General features: G+C 35.2%; 1 protein-coding gene across 3 annotated transcripts in view; it reads left to right on the top strand.

Annotated features, from left to right (window-relative positions):
• LOC132109715 (A disintegrin and metalloproteinase with thrombospondin motifs 2-like) overlaps positions 1–19,554 on the top strand; it is a 137,050-nt gene that overhangs the window by 42,834 nt on the left and 74,662 nt on the right. For all 3 annotated transcript variants that reach the window (XM_059516020.1, XM_059516018.1, XM_059516019.1), the window contains exon 3: positions 11,655–11,826. In XM_059516020.1, the coding sequence (XP_059372003.1) occupies positions 11,655–11,826 (172 nt within the window). The remainder of the gene's footprint in view (positions 1–11,654; positions 11,827–19,554) is intronic.

The following is a 19,554-nucleotide window of genomic DNA, read 5'->3' as shown; positions in this document are numbered from 1 at the left end:
GTTTTGGTTTAATAATATGTTTCATTATAAGGTTTACACAATACAGAAGAAAATATCTTTTGTCTTTAAGGTATTTTTCTCTATTTTAGAATTTTGATCAAAAGATAAAATCTTCAAGGTCAAGACAAATTGCTTATATTTTTTTTATAGGGTTGCATTCAATTTCTAGAAATTAATACATAGAAATAGAATTAAATAAATAATTCTATAGATTTGTTGTTGAGTTTGATGTCAGCATTTTTCTGTACTAACAGCGTGATGTGCTAATAAGCATAACAAAATATAGCACACATAAATGTTTATTTTGGGATTTTTTCAGTTTTTTTCAGCTCATCACAACACATTATGAGAAGGCCTTCACTTTAAAGGATAAACACAATTCTTCCTTAGAATTTCACTAAAAACAAAAGCAAAACAAAAACAGCCTATTTGTCAGAAGCACATGTGTTGCTCTAACTGCAATACCTACCTAGGCAGCTCGCTAAGCTTTGGAAGAGTTCCAATGTGTCAGATTGTTCTCATCCAGCATAATTTTCATGTGATTAGGATAGATTTGTTCTCAAAACAACATTAATAAGACCAGGGACAGTATAACCCCCTAGCCGGGATGTACTGTAGGTGTGAGGTGTGTGGTTGACTAAAGGGTAGCTGAGTTACAGCTGAACTTCTGCTCAATGAGAATCAGTCCCAGAGGAACAACCACAAGTTCAGTGTGTTTTGAGTCTTAATGGGCTAAAGGGGGGATAGGGAGGTAAAGGCTAGGCTAACAATTCAGCTGAACGGTTTAAACAAAAATGTTTAAATTCCAATGCTACTGAAGCTCACACACACACACACACACACACACACACACACACACACACACACACACACACACACACACACACACACACACACACAGACCTTGATGAAAACACACATGCAGGGCTGCTGGAACAATGAGGTAGCTGGCATTTGACTCAACACTTTTCAAACTGCTGGAGTGATACAATTTCAGATTAGCTCTGGGTGGTAGTTTATTTCTTGGAAATAATTCTGAACTTGTTGGCACTGTAGTCTAGTGAGTAATGAAATTCTTTGACAGTGTTGAGCTCTGTGGTTCAAATACAATACAAGTGATATGAATTCAAATTTGGCTTGCATATCTCTGTCAATATATTTCTATTTTTTTTTCAAAAAGTCATTGTGCTTCATTGTTTAGTCACATTACATACACATTTACATACAATACGTTCACATGTTTTTACACCTCCATGTCATTTCAAACCTGTATGCTGCTTTTTTTCTGCACGATTTACAGTCATACAAACTATGGTAAAGCATGGTGGATAATCAGGCTCTACCTTCTTTGGAATAGAAAGTTCTACAATGGTAGCGCACATAAAAACCATGCAAAATATCAACAAATTCTAGTAGTACACCCTGTTTTGCACACTTGAATGGCTGTTCTATCCTGTCCACCCCAGTCATAAGTTATAAGCCAGCTGTAAAGCTTGCTGGACAATGTATGGTGCTATACATATGACTTAAATAGTAAATAATAATACACTATATAAAATAGTGCATGAGTTATATGGACAAGCAATTGGGTAGACTTTTAACTACAAACTTTTGTTAAATAAATAAATAAATAAAACACAACTAATAATCATTTGAAGATTCCTTTTTTTAAAAGAAATTAATACTCTTATTTGGCAAGTATACTTTAATAAGTGACAAAAAGTATTATCTTTCCAGTAAATGCTGTTATTTTGATCTTTCTGTTCATTAAAGAATCTCAAAAATACACATTATCACATTCATATTTATTAAAGATATTAATATTGCTTTTAATAGTAATAATAATAAGACATTTTGTCTTGAGAACAAAATCAGTGAATTAGAATTATGTCTGAAGGATCATGTGATCTAATACTGTATGTTTTTACGGATTATTTTATCAAACATTAAAAAGAACAGTGTTTATTTAAAATAGAAATCTTTTGTAACATTATTATTATTAGTGTCTTTACTGTCTCTTTTGATCAATTTAATTCTTCCTGGCTGAATAAATTTTATTTTGTTAATTCTTCCTGGCTGAATAAATGTATTTTGTTAATTCATTATTTGAAGTAAATGTTTAGCTTAAAGGGTTAGTTCACCCAAAAATCAAAATTATGTCATTAATAACTAACCTCATGTCGTTCCAAACCCGTAAGACCTCCGTTTATCTTCGGAACACAGTTTAAGATATTTAAGATTTAGTCCGAGAGCTCTCAGTCCCTCCATTGAAACTGTGTGAACGGTATACTGTCCATGTCCAGAAAGGTAAGAAAAACATCCAAAGTAATCCATGTGACATCAGAGGGTCAGTTAGAATATTTTGAAGCATCAAAAATACATTTTGGTCCAAAAATAGCAAAAACTACGACTTTATTCAGCATTGTCTTCTCTTCCGTGTCTGTTGTAAGACAGTTCAAAACAAAGCAGTTTGTGATATCCGGTTCGCGAACGAATCATTCGATGTAACCGGATCTTTTTTAACCAGTTCACCAAATCGAACTGAATCGTTTGAAACGGTTCGCATCTCCAATAAGCATTAATCCACAAATGACTTAAGCTGTTAACTTTTTTAATGTGGCTGACACTCCCTCTGAGTTCAAACAAACCAATATCCCGGAGTAATTCATGTACTCAAACAGTACACTGAGTACAGAGGGAGTGTCAGCTAGAGACTGTGTCCGAGGGACACAGTCTCTAGCTGAGGTTCCTGCTCAGTGCCAGTGAATTCTGCCAAGGGGCAGAACTGTTTTGCATGTGTTTAGATACTTGAATCATTAATCTAAGCAGATCATTCAACTACAGTATGTTGCAATGGAAGCTTTCAGGGGGGATTTCATTTATGTGCACACAGACAGACATAAAGCACAGGCCTGTCTGGCTTTTAAAGGCAGCATACGCAGAAACAGCACTGTTAGGGTAACACACATGCATCTACTCTGCAACTGTCTGGCATACACAGTGGAATGTGTATTTATTTTCATATGCAATTTGGTGTGAGGGCTCTGATCTGAGGACAGTTTATCTCTCGGTGAACACTCAGTGTAATGAGAGGGATGCTGGGATACGCACAAGGTTGCATCACTAAGTCTCTTACAGTGTAAATCGTCCTGACATCTGCCATCCCTTGTGAGAATTTATGAGTTTGTGTGAATTAAAACACACACACACACACACACACACACACACACACACACACACACACACACACACACACACACACACACATGTTCACTTACTAACCTTAAGACAGATATAGGGCAGACACAGTCTCACATTGTTACAGCTTCCTAAATTCACGTGATCACAATGCTGAGGTACTTAAGGACAGCAGCTGAAAAGACCAGCTTATACTAGCATGGTCTTTCTGCTAAGGCTAGACTTACTGGTCAAGCCACTTAAGAAGCATGTTGAGGACACCAGCATCACATGCTGAGGACAACATGCAAAACACAACATGCTAAATTGACCTTTTCACTGTGTAACTTATTAACTTTTTAAGGAATTAAAAAAAAAAAAAAAAAAAAAAAAAAAAAAATATATATATATATATATATATATATATATATATATATATATATATATATATATATATATATATATATATTACACACACACAAACATTTAGTTGTATATATGTATATAGTGTATGTAATGCAACAGACAGTAAAATATATAGAATGTAAAAGCATTCCTTTATTTTTTTATATATTTTTACATGTTGTTTAGGGATTTTATATATATATATATATATATATATATATATATATATTTTTTTTTTTTTTAATATTTCCTTGTTAAATTATGTTTATCAGATAGATTTGTCCTGTTTAGTGTACCAGAAAACAAAATACAAATATTGCAATTTGATTACAATTTTATTTTTAGCTTAGAAAGAATTTGGCCCGAAAATTCCCTGAAGAATTTAAATCCGTTTTTTAAATTGCAGCTCATCTGTTATTTAACCTCATTTTTTTTATTGTGTCTGAAAATCAAAGTGCATCAGTCTGCTCCTACTGAATTATTTTATTCCCCTGTGTGTGTGTGTGTGTGTGTGTGTGTGACAGAGAGAAAGACAGACAGAGAGAGACAAATAGATATTTATGCTCCGCCTTACTCAGTCAGAGAGACACTCTCTCCTCCCTTGTTTTCTGAAAGCACAAAGCATCGTTCTCTCACAGTAGATAATTACTGCAGTCATACAACTAACAGTATTCAAGCCTCTAAATTAATTTTTAGTCTTCCATAGTGCTTCCTTTTCTCCCCTTACACTGTCACCATAAGGTCAGGGACGGTCTTAAATCAGATTGCCTCTGACAGGCTGAGAGAGATATGATAGAACAGGATTAGGCCTTAAAGCTGAACACAACATTTTCCAATTGATTGCTATTGAATCCCAGATCACGGTTTCTTAACAACATTTAGTCTAAAGCCTCTGTAAGCTCTTATAAAAGGCATGAGATGGGATTTAAGGCCTGGAAAGATTTGTTGCATATTAGACCACAGGTACATTGTAAAAATAAGATACAAAGCTAAAATTAAAACTTGAAAATCTGATTGGATAGGCCATGTTCAAAGGGGTCAAAGTTTGTAGCTGGACTTTATGTGCACAGTGATTTTACAGTGGTTTTTAGGAGTTCACTTTGCATCTTAACTATGGTAAAATCTCTTCAATGCAAAGTCTCATGTGGCTTATTGCTTTATGATTTTTCATTTTTGCCAATTTCTTCAGTGTTTTTCATCGTGATACAGAAAGTTGTCTTATCAAATGTGTCATAGTGATGTGCCACTAACTGGCAGCCTTCCCACTGCTCAAAGTCACGGTTAGTCTTTTTTTAGGTCCTGCTCACCTTGAAATCCATAGGCGGTGCCATGGAAACCACCGTGTTACACCTTTCAAAAAGATTTTACACCTTGTGCAAATGCTAACTCCCTATTTCATTATGGAGAAACAAGTTTCTATCAATTAAGGCATCAAGTGAACAGCTGTTGTGCTGTAGACCATAGATATTCGTTTAATAACAGTTTATGTCACAAAGCTAGTTTGTGTGCTTACTGCATCCTGTACTATATTTGCTCAGAACAGTTTTGACAGTCACTATGCAGCATTAGATTTGGTGAAATAGACACATTTCACTTTGCTATCTGAGAAATGTCATTCAGTTGAATCAATGCAGTGTTAAGAGTATAATAGTTGCATTAGAGTTACATTCATATCAAGTCTTGATATATGGAACAAAAATGAAAGACACATACTCATGTGTCTCATGGGTTTAATAACACCAAGGAAAAAATATGGATGTGGCCAATGGGGTCAGTGCCTCAGGATCGTCAGGGTCAAGGTCTGCCAAAGAATATAGTTCCACGAATCTCACCTGATAGGTCTCAATATGTCATATATGTAGTAGATATATGTTGCAGCCTAATATATAGAGAGTTTGGAGTTATGTGGGCTATGTGTGTTAAATGGTACCAATGGCAGTAAGGGATCAGTATTATTATTATCATTATCATTATTAAATAATTTATACTTTTAACCAGCAAGGACCCATTAAATTGATAAAAAAATAACAGACTGCTGCAAAAGATTTCAGTTTCAAATGATTGGTATTCTTTTGAACGTTCTGTCTAGAAAAACACATTTCATGCTTTCCACATGATTTCTGAAGGCTCATGTGACATTGAAGACTAGAGTAATGTAGGGTAATCTCTGCTGAAAATTCAACTTTGCATCACAGGAATAAATTACATTTTAAAGTATATTAAAATAGAAAACATTTATTTTAAATTGTAATAACGTTTCACAATTTTTCAGTTTTTTTTAGTGTATTTATGATCAAATAAATAGACTTAACAGGCTTATTTAAAAAACATGCATGTATATATATTATTTTATACAGTATAAAATGTGTGCATATATTATGTGTATATATTATTTTATACAGTGTAAACAAAAATAATACAACAAATAAATAAATAAATAAAACAACTAAAGAAATAAAAACAAATAATATAAATATAATATCATGCTATTTTTACATTATTTGGCTATCACAATTTCAGCAAGAAGGGGCTAGTGACCGTTAAACAACACAGCTGAACACTGGCCTTGTGGGATGAGCATGAAGTTTTCTCATATCACAAGTCATGAACCAGTCTAAAAGGCTTGATTTTAGATTTGACTGTCTTTGGCTTCTAGGGATTGTCTCTCGGTCAATCCTGACAGACCTTTTTGGCTCTCTTCTAAATTGCTTTGCCCTCATCCACTGAACTTGAAGAAGTGCACAAACAGGGAAGACCCAAGACGAGTAGCCATTTTTGCCCTTGCTCTGTTTCTACCTGCCTGCGCTGTTTTCGTCTCCTAAATCCCATCTTGGAAGTGAACACACTGTTCTTTCAGCTCCAGCAGGCCTCTGATGTTTTATTCAGCATCTCCTCTGAGAGCTGAAGGGACAGCACAGACTTGTCCGGTCGCCTCTCCCTTCAACGATCGATACGTCCGTGTCTCAGAGTCCCTCGCGTCATCTTTCCTCTCTCGCAGAGTGCTCCGCACTTCCTCTGTTTGGTATTCCAGAGCAGGAGCCACAGTGTAGATCCATCAGCAAAGGCTAGAGATGAAGGGAAGAAACGAGAGAGACACACAAATGGAGACAGTATAACTTCTCTCAAGAGTTTCTCAGAAATGCAGCTGAATTACAGACTCCGTTTCACAAAACTGGCATCTCTTTTGAACTCTTTTTGATAGCTAGTTTATCTCTCTAAACTTTGACAGATTCTGTGAACTGCATCACCTGTGCTTCTAAATAGGTGGATGAAAACTTGATTTATATTGTAAGTGTGGTAAATCACAGCCAGTTCATCTGTAGACCTTCATTATACCCCGTCAGCACTGAAGCCTCAGTCATAACTCACAGCGCTGGACCATAATTGTTTGCATATGTTGCCCTAGCCATATTTAATTCCTAATTTTTTCAGGCACATAATCTAAAATCTGATATGTATTAAATAATGCCAGAGAATTTTATTTAAAACTGACTACTTTTGAATGTTAGTGTTGCGTAACAGTGAACAAACCTTTTCTTTTCTCACTTGATGACTTTTTTCTTTTTTGGACATATGTTTATAGAAAATAATACATAAGTTTAGGGAACCTTTTTAAAAATATGATGGCAATAGCTATATATTTTGATGTATAAATACCAATTTATATAGTGTGAAGAATTAAGCGTGATATTATAAAATACATTGGATTATTAACACGGAAAACAAAAGGAGGGTAGTGACAGAATTTACACTTTTTCGGTCAGGGAATCAATTATAATCAAACTAAACAAGGACAGGAAACAGACCAAATAAGGAAAAACAGGAACTGACACACATGACAACAGTTCCAATACTGACAGAGACAGACCAATTTCTGACCAATATGCATCACTGTTTTCACAAAAATGTATAGTTATAAGAATTTTTAAGTAATGGCTGCTGAAAATTCTGTTTTGCCATTAAAGGAATTAATTACATTTCAAAATATATTAAAATAGAAATCAGTTATATTACATTTTAATAATATTCCACAATATCATTTTTCACTGTATTTTTTTATCTCAGTGGTTCCAAATTTCTGACAAGTAGTGTCTGTGAAATTTTGCGAATTTGAAATATAAAATGACATACTTTATGATGATAATCACAATCCTATCATGTCTAATTCTATAGCAGGAGCCACATAAGGTCATGCAGAACTAAAATGGTCATGTTATTCTCACTGCATGCTCACCACCAGATCATTCAGCCCTTCCTGTTTAAGATATCAACGTGAGAGGACAGACAATGGCAGCGTGCATGTGGAGCATGCCTGGGGCATGAATTTATGCCTGTGTGTGTGTGATGTGAGATTTCCCCTTATGGATGCTGCATAGATGCAGTCAGCAAGACTGGTAATTACCAGTTGTCTAAACAGACAGATGGAATTTAGAAGAGCGAAAGCAATTTACTGAACGCTTGTTTTGGAGCAAGGAGCTAGAGTGTGCAAGAGCATGCGAGAGAGAGAAAGATTACCTGACACTGTGTGTTAGCACCTCTGCTTGACGTTTTTATCTTTCACTCTCCTGTCACTAGCATCAGGTGCTACTCTTTCACCCTCCTGACAGGATACATCTTGCCCTCTGGCCTTCCTTCTTCTACCTTCCACCTCTCCTTCCTCTTCTTTCCTTTTCCTCTCTCTATCTGTTTCTGTCTCTTCTTCTACCTCTCATCGAAGAGAAGGTCATCCAGGGTAGATGCCCTTCTGAGATGGCTTACATAACTCAGGCTGACATATGGATCTTTTAGCATGTTTTTGCTCAGCAAACTCCAGCTGTGCTCAGCTTGGGCTGTGACGGCACCCTCCTCAGTCTCCTTTCGGTGTGAATCATGTCAAGAAACCATCATTTTCGGTGACCCGTGTAAAAGCTACAGCTGACATGCACTTATCCTAAGCCACTGATGCTTGGGTGGTTTACACACTGGCCAATTAGCTATCAAGGGATTGCAGCTTGTGTTGTGTGGCGGCAAGGAGAATTGTCGCACAGCAGCATCTGATCCCAGTGAGTAGTAGGGTAACTCCAGCCTAGACCAATAAATTAGAATGGAATGAATAATTCTCAAGATGAATTACTATCAAACTGTCACATAAAGGGTATTAAACTCAATGCTATTTTAACAACTCATAAATAAATAAATAATTTTGTGTATTTTTATATAAAATGTCCCTAGTGAAAGTGTCCGGCAATTGCTAAAATTCCGCTAAATTGGAAAAATAAATTTTGTACTTAATTGTGCAGAAGTAGCGCTAAAGAGAATGTGGGCAAAGAAAGACAAGTTTGTTGGTTAATCAGTTGAAAGTAGGACCTATAAGTTCTGTTTACTCATAGTTTGGTTTATGATGGTTGAGGTAAGTAGGGGAAGAGGTTGAACAAAGCTTGAGAATGTTTGGTTGTGTTAAGAGCACATTACTAACAGTAGGTTTTTAAATTCCCTGTTTTTATTGTTGTGATTATTATTATTATTTTTTAAATGGTTATTTTACTTCCTTTTATGTAAAGCACTTTGAATTGTCATTGTGTATGAAATGTGCTATATAAATAAACTTGCCTTGCCTTAAGTCCAGTCGAAGATATACTTAGTATATTTGATTGTGCTAAAGTGGAAACATTGCAAGTATACTTTAGGTACACTTTAAATATTTTGAATTTGAAGACCGATGTTATTCAGAGATCATACAATCCTCATCAAAAGTGACATTAAAACACATTTTGGACTTAATATTAAGAAATGTGCATTGTGCACATGTTGTACACCAAATAATGTTTAATTATAATATTTATATCAGTCTTGAGTTATTGCTCAGTAAATATGTTAACAGATTTGAAGTATTTATTAAATATATTACTTTTTACTAGGGGGATTATATAAAATATACTGGATATTTAATATAAATTTTATATATAAATGCAATATTAAATATTATGTTTAATAGATCAATTTGATATGTATTATTTAAAATATATTTTATTTTATTCTATAAAAAAACATGTTATTATATGTCCTGCCTAGTCTTGTCCTCTAAAATGTTGAGATTGAATTGCCTTTAGTTTTAAAGCAGATGTTTAAATAACTTAATGAACAAAATAACTGTAGTGGAATGTTCTCTGATCACAGTAAATGCCTTTTTTAAAATCTTGTAAGCAGTGCTGGGGAAAGTTACTTTTAAAAGTAATGCATTGCTAAATTGTGTTACTTTTTATGGAAAGAACTGCATTTGTGATTTCTCAAAGACCTGACTTATCGATAATTAATTTCTTTGTCGTTTGTCTTTCAAGATCAGCTATCGATTTTATCAGTTACTGCAAGCGGATTATTTTTGCATATACTTAACAGGAGCACTGGGCAAGTTTTTATCAGTTTTTATGAGATTGGGTTAATGTTTTATTGACAGGTAGCTGCAAGCGTCAGCCGAACCCATGACTACTTACCTGTAGAGTTACACAGTGGTCCAGACCATGCACATCTGCAATGGTACTCCAGCCATAAGTAGAGACAGACGATCTGTCTCCTCTAGGAATCATTGTGGCATATCACTCCCCGAGGTGCTTCTGAAATCCAGTTTCTGTCTCATATGTGCCACAGCTGATTCAGAGCCACTCCTGTTATAAATGTCTTTGTGTTTAAATGCAGCTGGTGTTGGAAGAACTGATCCTAAATCAGGTGTGGAAATAAAACTGAGATTTGACTGACTTAGGGTGGATATTGGTGGGAGTAATGCATCTCAGCGCAGGTGAAACGGGGCCTAAGGGTACACTAAACCTTTTAGAGTCTGAAAGCTGGAAACAGAATCTCAGCGCTATGTTTTAAAGTTTGCCTTGAGGAGGGTTCTGCATTCTGCAGGGGCCCATATTAGGAATAAAAAGGTGCTAAAATGGAAATTGTGGTGTATAATTATTTAGAATCAAGATTGAATACATAGAAGAACAGAGTGGACTAATGATTTCATTGGTGTAGTTAATTTCCTTTTGACCATGATTAATTTTCTTTAGCTTTTTCCTTGCTGAATTATTTTAAATGTCATTTGCCTCATTGTTAATATCAGCATGCACTACAGTTCAAAAGTTTTGGGACATTACTTTTATTCAGCAAAGACTCATAAAATTGATCTACTGTACAGTGACAGTAAAGTGGTTTACATTGTTACACATATTTTTTATTTCAAATTGATGTTGATTCTATTCACCAAAGAATCCAGTAAACATATCACGTTTTCCACAAAAACACATATTTCGCAGGAACTGGTTTGATATAAATAAATAAATGTTACTTGAGCACGAAATCAACCTATCAAAATAATTTCTGAAGGATCATGTGACACTGAAGACTGAGGTAAAGGCTGCTGAAAATTTATCCTTGTCATCACTGGAATAAAATACACTTTAAAATATATATAAAAAAATAGAAGACAGTTATTTTAAATAGTAATAATATTTCACAATTTTACTGTTTGTACTGTATTTTTTTTTTAAATAATTAATAATTTAAATAATTTTGGATGTACTGTTTATTTGAGCTCTATTAAACTTTAGCTGCCTTTTTAACACAAAATTATATATATATATATATATATATATATGTATATATATATATATATATATATATATATATATATATGTATATGTATATATATATATATATATATATATATATATATATATATATATATATATATATATATGTATGTATATATATATGTATATATATATATATATATATATGTATGTATATATATAATTTATTTATTTTTGCAAATTCTAGGGTTGTGCAGTCTCTTCAGTTTTCAATTACCTGTTTTTTTTGTTTTTGTTTTTTTGAGGAAGGAGTAAAATTGTGTACATGAGTTAAGTTGCCTCCTCTCATCATCAGCAAGGGATTCAACCCAACAAACACCTGGCAAGGGGTCCTTTATTCTCTGTGCCACTCAATATATCACAAGATATCTGGAGTAATAGCTTGAATAACATCTTTGTTTATCCTGTGGAATGGCATTGTAATGTTTGTATGATTATGATCTTTTTTTCTTCTTACAGGCAGGAATGATCAGAACTGAGCAGGAGGAGTTTTTCATTGAGCCAGTGGAAACGGGACATCATGTGACTGAGCAGGAGGAAGAGGATGGTGGCCGTTCTCACATTGTGTACCGTTCTGCTGCTGTGAAGAAGCCTCCTGTTAGCTCACTAGCTGCAGACTTCCACTCCAAAGGTTAGTGCTTTTCAGCAGCTGTTCGGCGTTTATGTTAACCTGTATATTCTACATGAACATGCTAAACAATTCCCAATGCTTGTAAAGAAAACATGAAATACTTCTTGTGTTATGTAGTTTTACCATTGTTGCACTGTCTACTTTTTCAGCATTTCTAAAACTTTTGATTTCAAATCTAGCAGTTTTGAAGAGCGTTTGCAACATAGTTGCACTGACATTTACTGTCAGTGAGGTTATAACTGTGGTAGACATGCATTGTTAACCCAAAGAGACAAAGGAGGCCTCTGGTCAGCTTGGGTTTCACTGTTTGGATTGCTTTCAATGAAGTGCCACGTTGAAGAAAAAGAGTGTTGTCTACCAGTAATTGTGAGTCATGTAATTGAATAGGAATTTGGGTTGTGAAATCGTTTATAAAACAGCCACTCTGTAAAACTGATTGTATTGTTTAAAGTTTTCTTTTTAAATATTCATATCGTCATGGTAGGTGAATAACAGATTTATTTTGATAAAAAACACAAAAAAACAATAGCAAATATAGCTGCAAGCAGCAATTACTGAACCAAGCACTACAGAAGCAAGCTTCAGGCCATCGGCAGGAATGAGTAATTAAAACCATTTTAAGATTATTTTAGGCAAAATGGCTGAAAAATCATAAATACAACCACTAATAATATGATTTATTGACTTATCACTATTGATCAATAGGTGGCACTGTTACCAAATTAATGTGGCCTGGTCAGTGTGAGGTGACAATGGCACATCCCAAGTTTGGTGTCATTATGTCAAATATTTGGAGAGATACAGCATGAGATGCAGTTTGGCACTATGCCTAAAATTTTTAGCTGCGCTGTACAAAAACGGTTTTGTCTATCGACACTAAATCCACAACTTTTTGTCAGCACCGTCTGAAGATCATCTGACTAGATTTTAGTGAAATCGGACCAACGGTTGTTGAGGAGTGCAAAAAAGTAGGTTTTCAACATAAATCAAAATGGCTGACAGTAAGTTTGGCTTATTATGACATAATTGATAAGTATGTTGTCGGCATGACCCAATGAATATTTTGAGACCAATTTCTTTACAATAGGTCAATGCAATCCAAAGTAATTAGCATTATTGAAAATTTTATAATTAAGGATTAATGAATGATTTTTTAATCCAGACCAGTTGGTGGCGCTGTTACCAAATTGATGTGGCATGAGAAATTTGAAGTGACAATGGCACATATAAAGTTTGGTGTAAATTTGTCAAATCTTTGCAGAGATACAGCCTCAGATACATTTTGGCATTTTTCAAACAAATTTGTTGGTGCGTTAAATGAAAACCGTTTCGTTATTGACACGAAATCCATAGCTTTTTGCCAGCATCATCTGAAGATGATCTGAGTCACATTTGGTGAAAATTGGACTAACAGTCTAGGAGGAGTTTGAAAAAGTAGGTTTTCAACATGAATCAAAATGGTGGACAGGAAGATTTTATTAGCATTTTTGTAAATTTCTTTATAACTTTAACATAACACTAGTTTCGTAATGATACTGTAATGCGTTTGTAAAATACCCAAATGCCCAAAATGGCTGACATGGTAAACTGGGTATCATTTGATTTAACGTAATGCACCAAATCTGAAGAGACCAGCTTGTGATTTTTGGCTTTGTTTTTTGGAAGTTATGAGCAAAAAAAAATGATTTTTTTCGTATCTTCTGACCACTAGGGGGCACTGCATCGAAACACTGCAGGTAACCTCAGGCCATGCTTGTTACAACATACACCAAGTTTGGTCTCAATATGCCAAACCGTTGCGGAGATGTTGCGTGTTATTCCAGAACATTTTGAATAATCAACTTGAATTCCATAACTTTTTGTCAACATGGTCTGAAGATGATCGGACTAACCGTCTAGGAAGAGATAGAAAAAGTCGTTTTTTCGAACATCTAAAAATAGAAAAAAAATTAAACCTTGAGATTTTTTAATTTTGGGGTTCATCCGACTTGGCATGAGCCAAGGATTCAGAGAAAAACAGAATGTTCCTTCTGTACCTTATGGTTCAAAAGTTATTAGCATGACATTTTTGAAAGTTTGGAGAAGTGGTGGCACTACAGAGATTGAGTTAGAGACTTCAAATTTGCTATGGTTAATGTTGACACTGTCTTCTATCAGTGTGCCAAATTTCACAACTTTCCCGCAAGCTGTTCTTTGGGCTGCCATAGACTTGCTTCGGAAGAAGAAGCAGAATAATAACAATAATCCTAACGATAACAATAGGTGCCTAAACACCTTCGGTGTTTGGCCCCTAATAACAATATAGGTCTTGAGAAATAAAAAGACTCAAATGAGAAATCAAATGTCATAAAAATTATTTAATGCTGTACTATGAATACGAAATTAACTATCTCTAAATTTAAGTTTAGATAGCTTTTGAGCATTTAAACATGCTGTCAATTGAATGCTTACAGGTGACATTTTGCAACACTGCCAAGCAGCTGTTGAGATGTTGTTAGCACCATTTGGCCATGTACTTATTCAGGAGGTAGAAAATCTATTCAAAACCTCTCTTCAGTTGCTCTCTGCATGCACAAGGCTTGGTCAATTTCAGCTGTGCTGTCCTCTGCTTATAATGAGTTTTTTGTCATAGCTATTGCATGTTTTTAACCCAAGCTGCATGTCAGTACATCTGCTGTGTAAAGCCCTCTGAAATGTAGTGACTATTGGCACTTTTTTCACTTTTTTTTAAGGATACATTTTTCAAGTGGTGATAGTCTTAGCATGCTTCATTCATTCATTCATTTATTATAATTTTTTTTTTTACATTTTAACCTTTCTGCACAACTTTTATTGGCCTTCTATTTATGGGATTTGATTTTGTTGAAAAATTTTCACGCTTCACTTCAGTCAGCAAGTTTTAGCATGATTAACAAAAAAAAAACAAAAAACATCGACATTTGGTTCCATTTCTTGTCAGAGGAGTGGCAGACATATGGGAAAAAATTAATGTTGCTCATGCAAATAAACAGTTATCATTTACAGTAGCTGCTCACTAAAAACCTTAAAATTAAAAGGGACATATAAATAATATTTGATTATGAAATATATATAGAAGTAGATAACAGATTTTCATTCAAATTAGGGAAATTTTGTGTGCCCAGTAATCAGAAGGTGATAATATGATCTTAAGCCAGAAGACTTAGACTAAGGGCCAGATTTACTAACAGCTTGTGCCAGCACAAACCGTCTTTTGTCATTAAAATAGTAGTAACAGGATTTACTAAAGACGCGCAGTGAAGAATCAGCACCGAAAAGGCGTGGAAACAGTTATTTTGCTCCTGACCTTATTGAATATGCATTTGTAAGAGTTTCCCTTTCAGATGCAAAATTTATGGGAGGAGAGTATTAAAATGAAACATGCAATGCAATTTACTAACGCTTGTGCTCGTCAAAATACTGGAATTTACACCATTATTTAACACAGAAACACCATCTAAAATCTAAAATCAGGTGTTAATTTGCGCTGCTCTTGGTAGATTGAACTGGTCATTATGGCCTTTGTGCTATAATGCTAATTTGCCCGGTTTAGTAAATCTGGCACTTTTTTTAATTTACTGCATTGATTTCGAAGGGAATGGAATCCCATGAGAGGAAAAATTGCAAGAATGCTCTGTAATGCAACTAAAAGAATGAGAATGAGAGCAGTAGTGATGTAGCCAAATTGCAAAAATCACCAAATCTGATAACTCATAGCAGCCTACACAATCGCATTGCACATAGTCATTTCACATTTAATGTCCAATTGATCACCTGAAGTTAAATCAATTTTGACCTTTAGCACTAGAGGCATTGATGCAATGGTGCTCAGATATGAGAGACATCATAACTTTCAGTCGTTGCTGCATTGTGTAGCTGTGCATTGAACGGGTCCAGGAGTGTGCAGCGAAAATGTAGGATTATGAGGATTACACGCGCCCGACACCAGAGCCGCCAATAATAAAGGAATACACTTTTTCTTAGCAAAGTGTAGACTGGTGTTACTGCTTTGTCACTGACACCTGCTTCTCAGCTGATTCCACTTCTGGAGTGTTATGGGGGGTGTGTGTGTTTGCATGCTTTTCTTTTTGTGTAACACTCCATTGTGATAATATTATTCATACTGAGCCATGCACCCTGTTGTATGTGCATTTAATACATGCATCTCTGTACACATGCACAAAGTAGACTCTCTGTTGCTTGGTGAGCTGCAGTGTGCGCCTATGAAGCACTAGGGTGAGTCTGGATGGCGTGGGAAGCGACGCTTGGGAGGTGGTCGTGCTGCACTCTGCTGTGAAAAAGAATTTTTCATGGCCAGACAGTCATGTGACGCAAAGACAACTTAACTGAGTTGTGTTCCTGCTATGCTGCATTTCATCTTCCCATATTTCATACCAAGTGCTATAGCACTGTACATTAACAACATCAGTTTAATGGGTGTTTTTGAGTTGAACTAGGAGGTCTAAATGTTTCATACAATTAAATTTGTCCCGTTGTATTATTTGTTGAACATGAACATTATGTAAATCATTTGAAATTACTAAATAATTTTTTTCTTGGTAATTTATAGCAACAAAGACTGGGTATTATGTTCATAAGGATTTGGGTAAAACTTCTCACTATTAACTAGTTGCATATTAGCGTGCCTATTATTAACACATTGGCGGTTTATTAGTATTTATAAAGCACATATTCTGCATGACCATATTCTACATCCCTGATTCTACCCAGTACCTGAACTTAACAACTATTTTACTAACTATTAATATGCAGCAAATTAGCAGTTTATTGAGGCAAAAGTCATAGTCAATGCTTTGTCAATGCTTAAAATAAATTGTAATGGGATTTTGCTGGTTCATATAGTGTTAAACACTGTTTTATTCTATAAAAGAGTAAAATTGGTTTAACAAACTCATTTATTTTTTAATAAATTAAAACTAATTCATGAACTTAAACAGTTAATTTAGGTGTTACCACAGGAAGTATATTTAGGTTCATTTATTTAATAATTATTTGTAGTAAGTTCGTGGGAGGAAAGGAAGAGGACAAAGGGGTCGGCTAGACTGCTGACGAATTTATTAACTCAAAATAAAACTTAAACTTTACAAACACCACTGGTGACTTTTACTCTTACATCAACACAGACACGATCGCACAACACTTCCGGTTTACTCGTTCCGGTTCCGTTTCCGGTTCACGTCAGCAGTCTGTCTCTCTCTCGACTGCTTCTGTCTCTCCTGGCGTTTTATACTCTCTCCGCACCAATTACTGAAACAAGAAACAGGTGTTGATAGTTTTTGCCCAAACCACTCACTTACCGCTCGTCTCCTGATTCTCTCTCCCGCTGCAGACTTCGCTAAACCACGTCCCCCCTGCCACAACATGTAATAAAAAAATGTAAATATTGTATTGTTATGAATGATCTTTTTTTAACTTCAATATACAATCTATTATATACAATAATAATATTCAATATACCGTACACACATATATTTTTGCCTGAATGTGAAAATATTTATTTATTTATTTATTTTTTGCTGTATTACCCAGCTATAGCACTTTGTTTCCAGAAATTAGATTCTATGTGGATTTCACATCCCTTCCATTCTCCTCTTTATCAAGAGAATATTCTTTTGGTCAGTGGACTGAGACATGCACAGACAGATGGACCCCCATGAGGCGTATCCCACAATGCATCACCTGCTTCGACTGCTGCCTCACCCTTAGGGTGTTCTCCAACTGAATACAGTTTGTCTTAATAACTCTGTGCTTTGTTTTTAATGGTCATGCTGCTTTTTCTTGTCTTGCAGTGAAGTTGAACTCTGTTTGGGTCACTGTTTGATGGTTCATTTGGTAGACCAGAAGTAGACAGCTGTCGAGAGGGTTTAATTTTACACAGTGTCTGTTTTTTTTAGCCTGTTTTGTTGATTTTGTCTGGAAAAAGTAGGTTGCAAGTGAAGCATCCAACAAATTAGTGTAGTAGCACTTAATTGTCACATTGTTATTCTGTCCATATTGGCAAATCCCCTCTGAGATGATGTGCACCACCCACATGAACAGGATAAATTAGTGACTTACTGAATCTCATGTGTCATATTTGGCGAGTTGTGTTCGTTGTTTCATATGCTGTTTTATTATGTAAAAGACATTTCCATATTACTGTTTCCACTGCAAAAAAGGGAGGAATACAACATGTTTTGAATCTGTCACATGAGATTTTAATAAGATGGTACCCTTAATAACAAAAATCCTACAAATGTTTGGCTTTATATAGTGCAGTAATTAACTTTTTATTTATCGCTACATAACTGGCTCAGTAGAATTTTATTCTAAAACCTTCAGGTGATGTCACCTTATAAAGGCACCATCAAATCATTACTTGACTGATCCCTCCAGAATAACTTTAGTGTCTAGCAGGAATTGAACAAACAACCTTCTGGTTTCCAGTCCAGAGTCTTAACCACTACACCAAATATCCTGCTGAATCAATTTAACTGGCCTTTCCCCATTGTGACTGTTTTTCAAGCAAAGCCGCAGGCTAAATAAGCAGCCATTTAATCCTGGTTCGACAGTGCCGCCTCCTACACAGTGACTGTCCAGACCCATTACATCAAGTCTTGGGAGAATTGCACACGTAATGGACAGAAGTGAGGAAAGAAAACGGAAAAGAATTCTGTTTGAGTGTGTTACCCAGTGGGTCAATAAGAGGTCAGAACTGTTCATCACTTTTACTCTATACGCCTGTTGTTTTAAATGCATTGTGGCAGAATTTGCAGTATTAAATGTTGTGGAAATGCTAAGGGGGGAATGGCCACACATACGCACAATCACACAACCAGTTTAAATGTTATCTATCTCACTCAATTATTAGTTGTAGACTGTCACACATGCACAGATGGCATCCTGCAAACTCACTGGAAGTCAGCGAAAAAAAGAGCTCCACAATAAGTAGGATAGTACTACTTGAGATTATGTGTGTAATATTCTTTTTGGCCAGGCCTGTTCTTTCACAAAACATTTTCCTGTTTGCAAACCTATCCAGGATTTCAAAACCATCCTGACAGATTTGTTTCTGTCACGTTCTTTAGAATTTCTGCTTTTGTGTTCTACTTGTAAAATCATACAGGTTTGGAACATCATGTAAATGATGGTGGTATTTTGAGTTTCACAGTACCACAGATGTGCAAAAGGTTGTGTTCAACATTAGCTCTCCTGCACCTGGTTAAACCTCATCCAACTGTTAATCTGGATTTTATTCTGGGTTTGTCCCCATCTCTCTTAGCAGCTCACGCTCTGGTAAGAATATCTGTAGGGACTCACAAACTTTTACATTTTCAGCTCAGCAGAGCTGTTGGATTTCCCCGGTCACGAACAGGAACTGTGAGGACACACTTGTGGCCTTTGAACTACGTCCATGTACAACAAAAATGTTTGGGTTGGACCTTTCGAGAAGAGGCTATTTAACTTGAGTGTTTTTGTAGCTACTCCCAGACAAGAACTTGAGCAGTCTTCACCCATAAAGAAGATTGAAACACAAAAGGAGAATTTTTTGAAGAATCATTATGCATAAAAGATATTGCAACTGAACCTTGTCTCATACACACACAGACATTTTTTTTATTACTATATATATATTTTCTTAAAATATATATTTCCTTTTGCAGTCCATACATTTTCAGGGGTTTTTCCTATTCCTTTAATAAACCATCC

The sequence above is a fragment of the Carassius carassius genome, chromosome 29 (assembly GCF_963082965.1).
Source record: "Carassius carassius chromosome 29, fCarCar2.1, whole genome shotgun sequence".
In the NCBI taxonomy this organism is placed as follows: domain Eukaryota; kingdom Metazoa; phylum Chordata; class Actinopteri; order Cypriniformes; family Cyprinidae; genus Carassius; species Carassius carassius.
The sequence above is the reverse complement of the archived record's forward strand: the minus strand, read 5'-3'. Positions and strand labels throughout refer to the sequence as shown.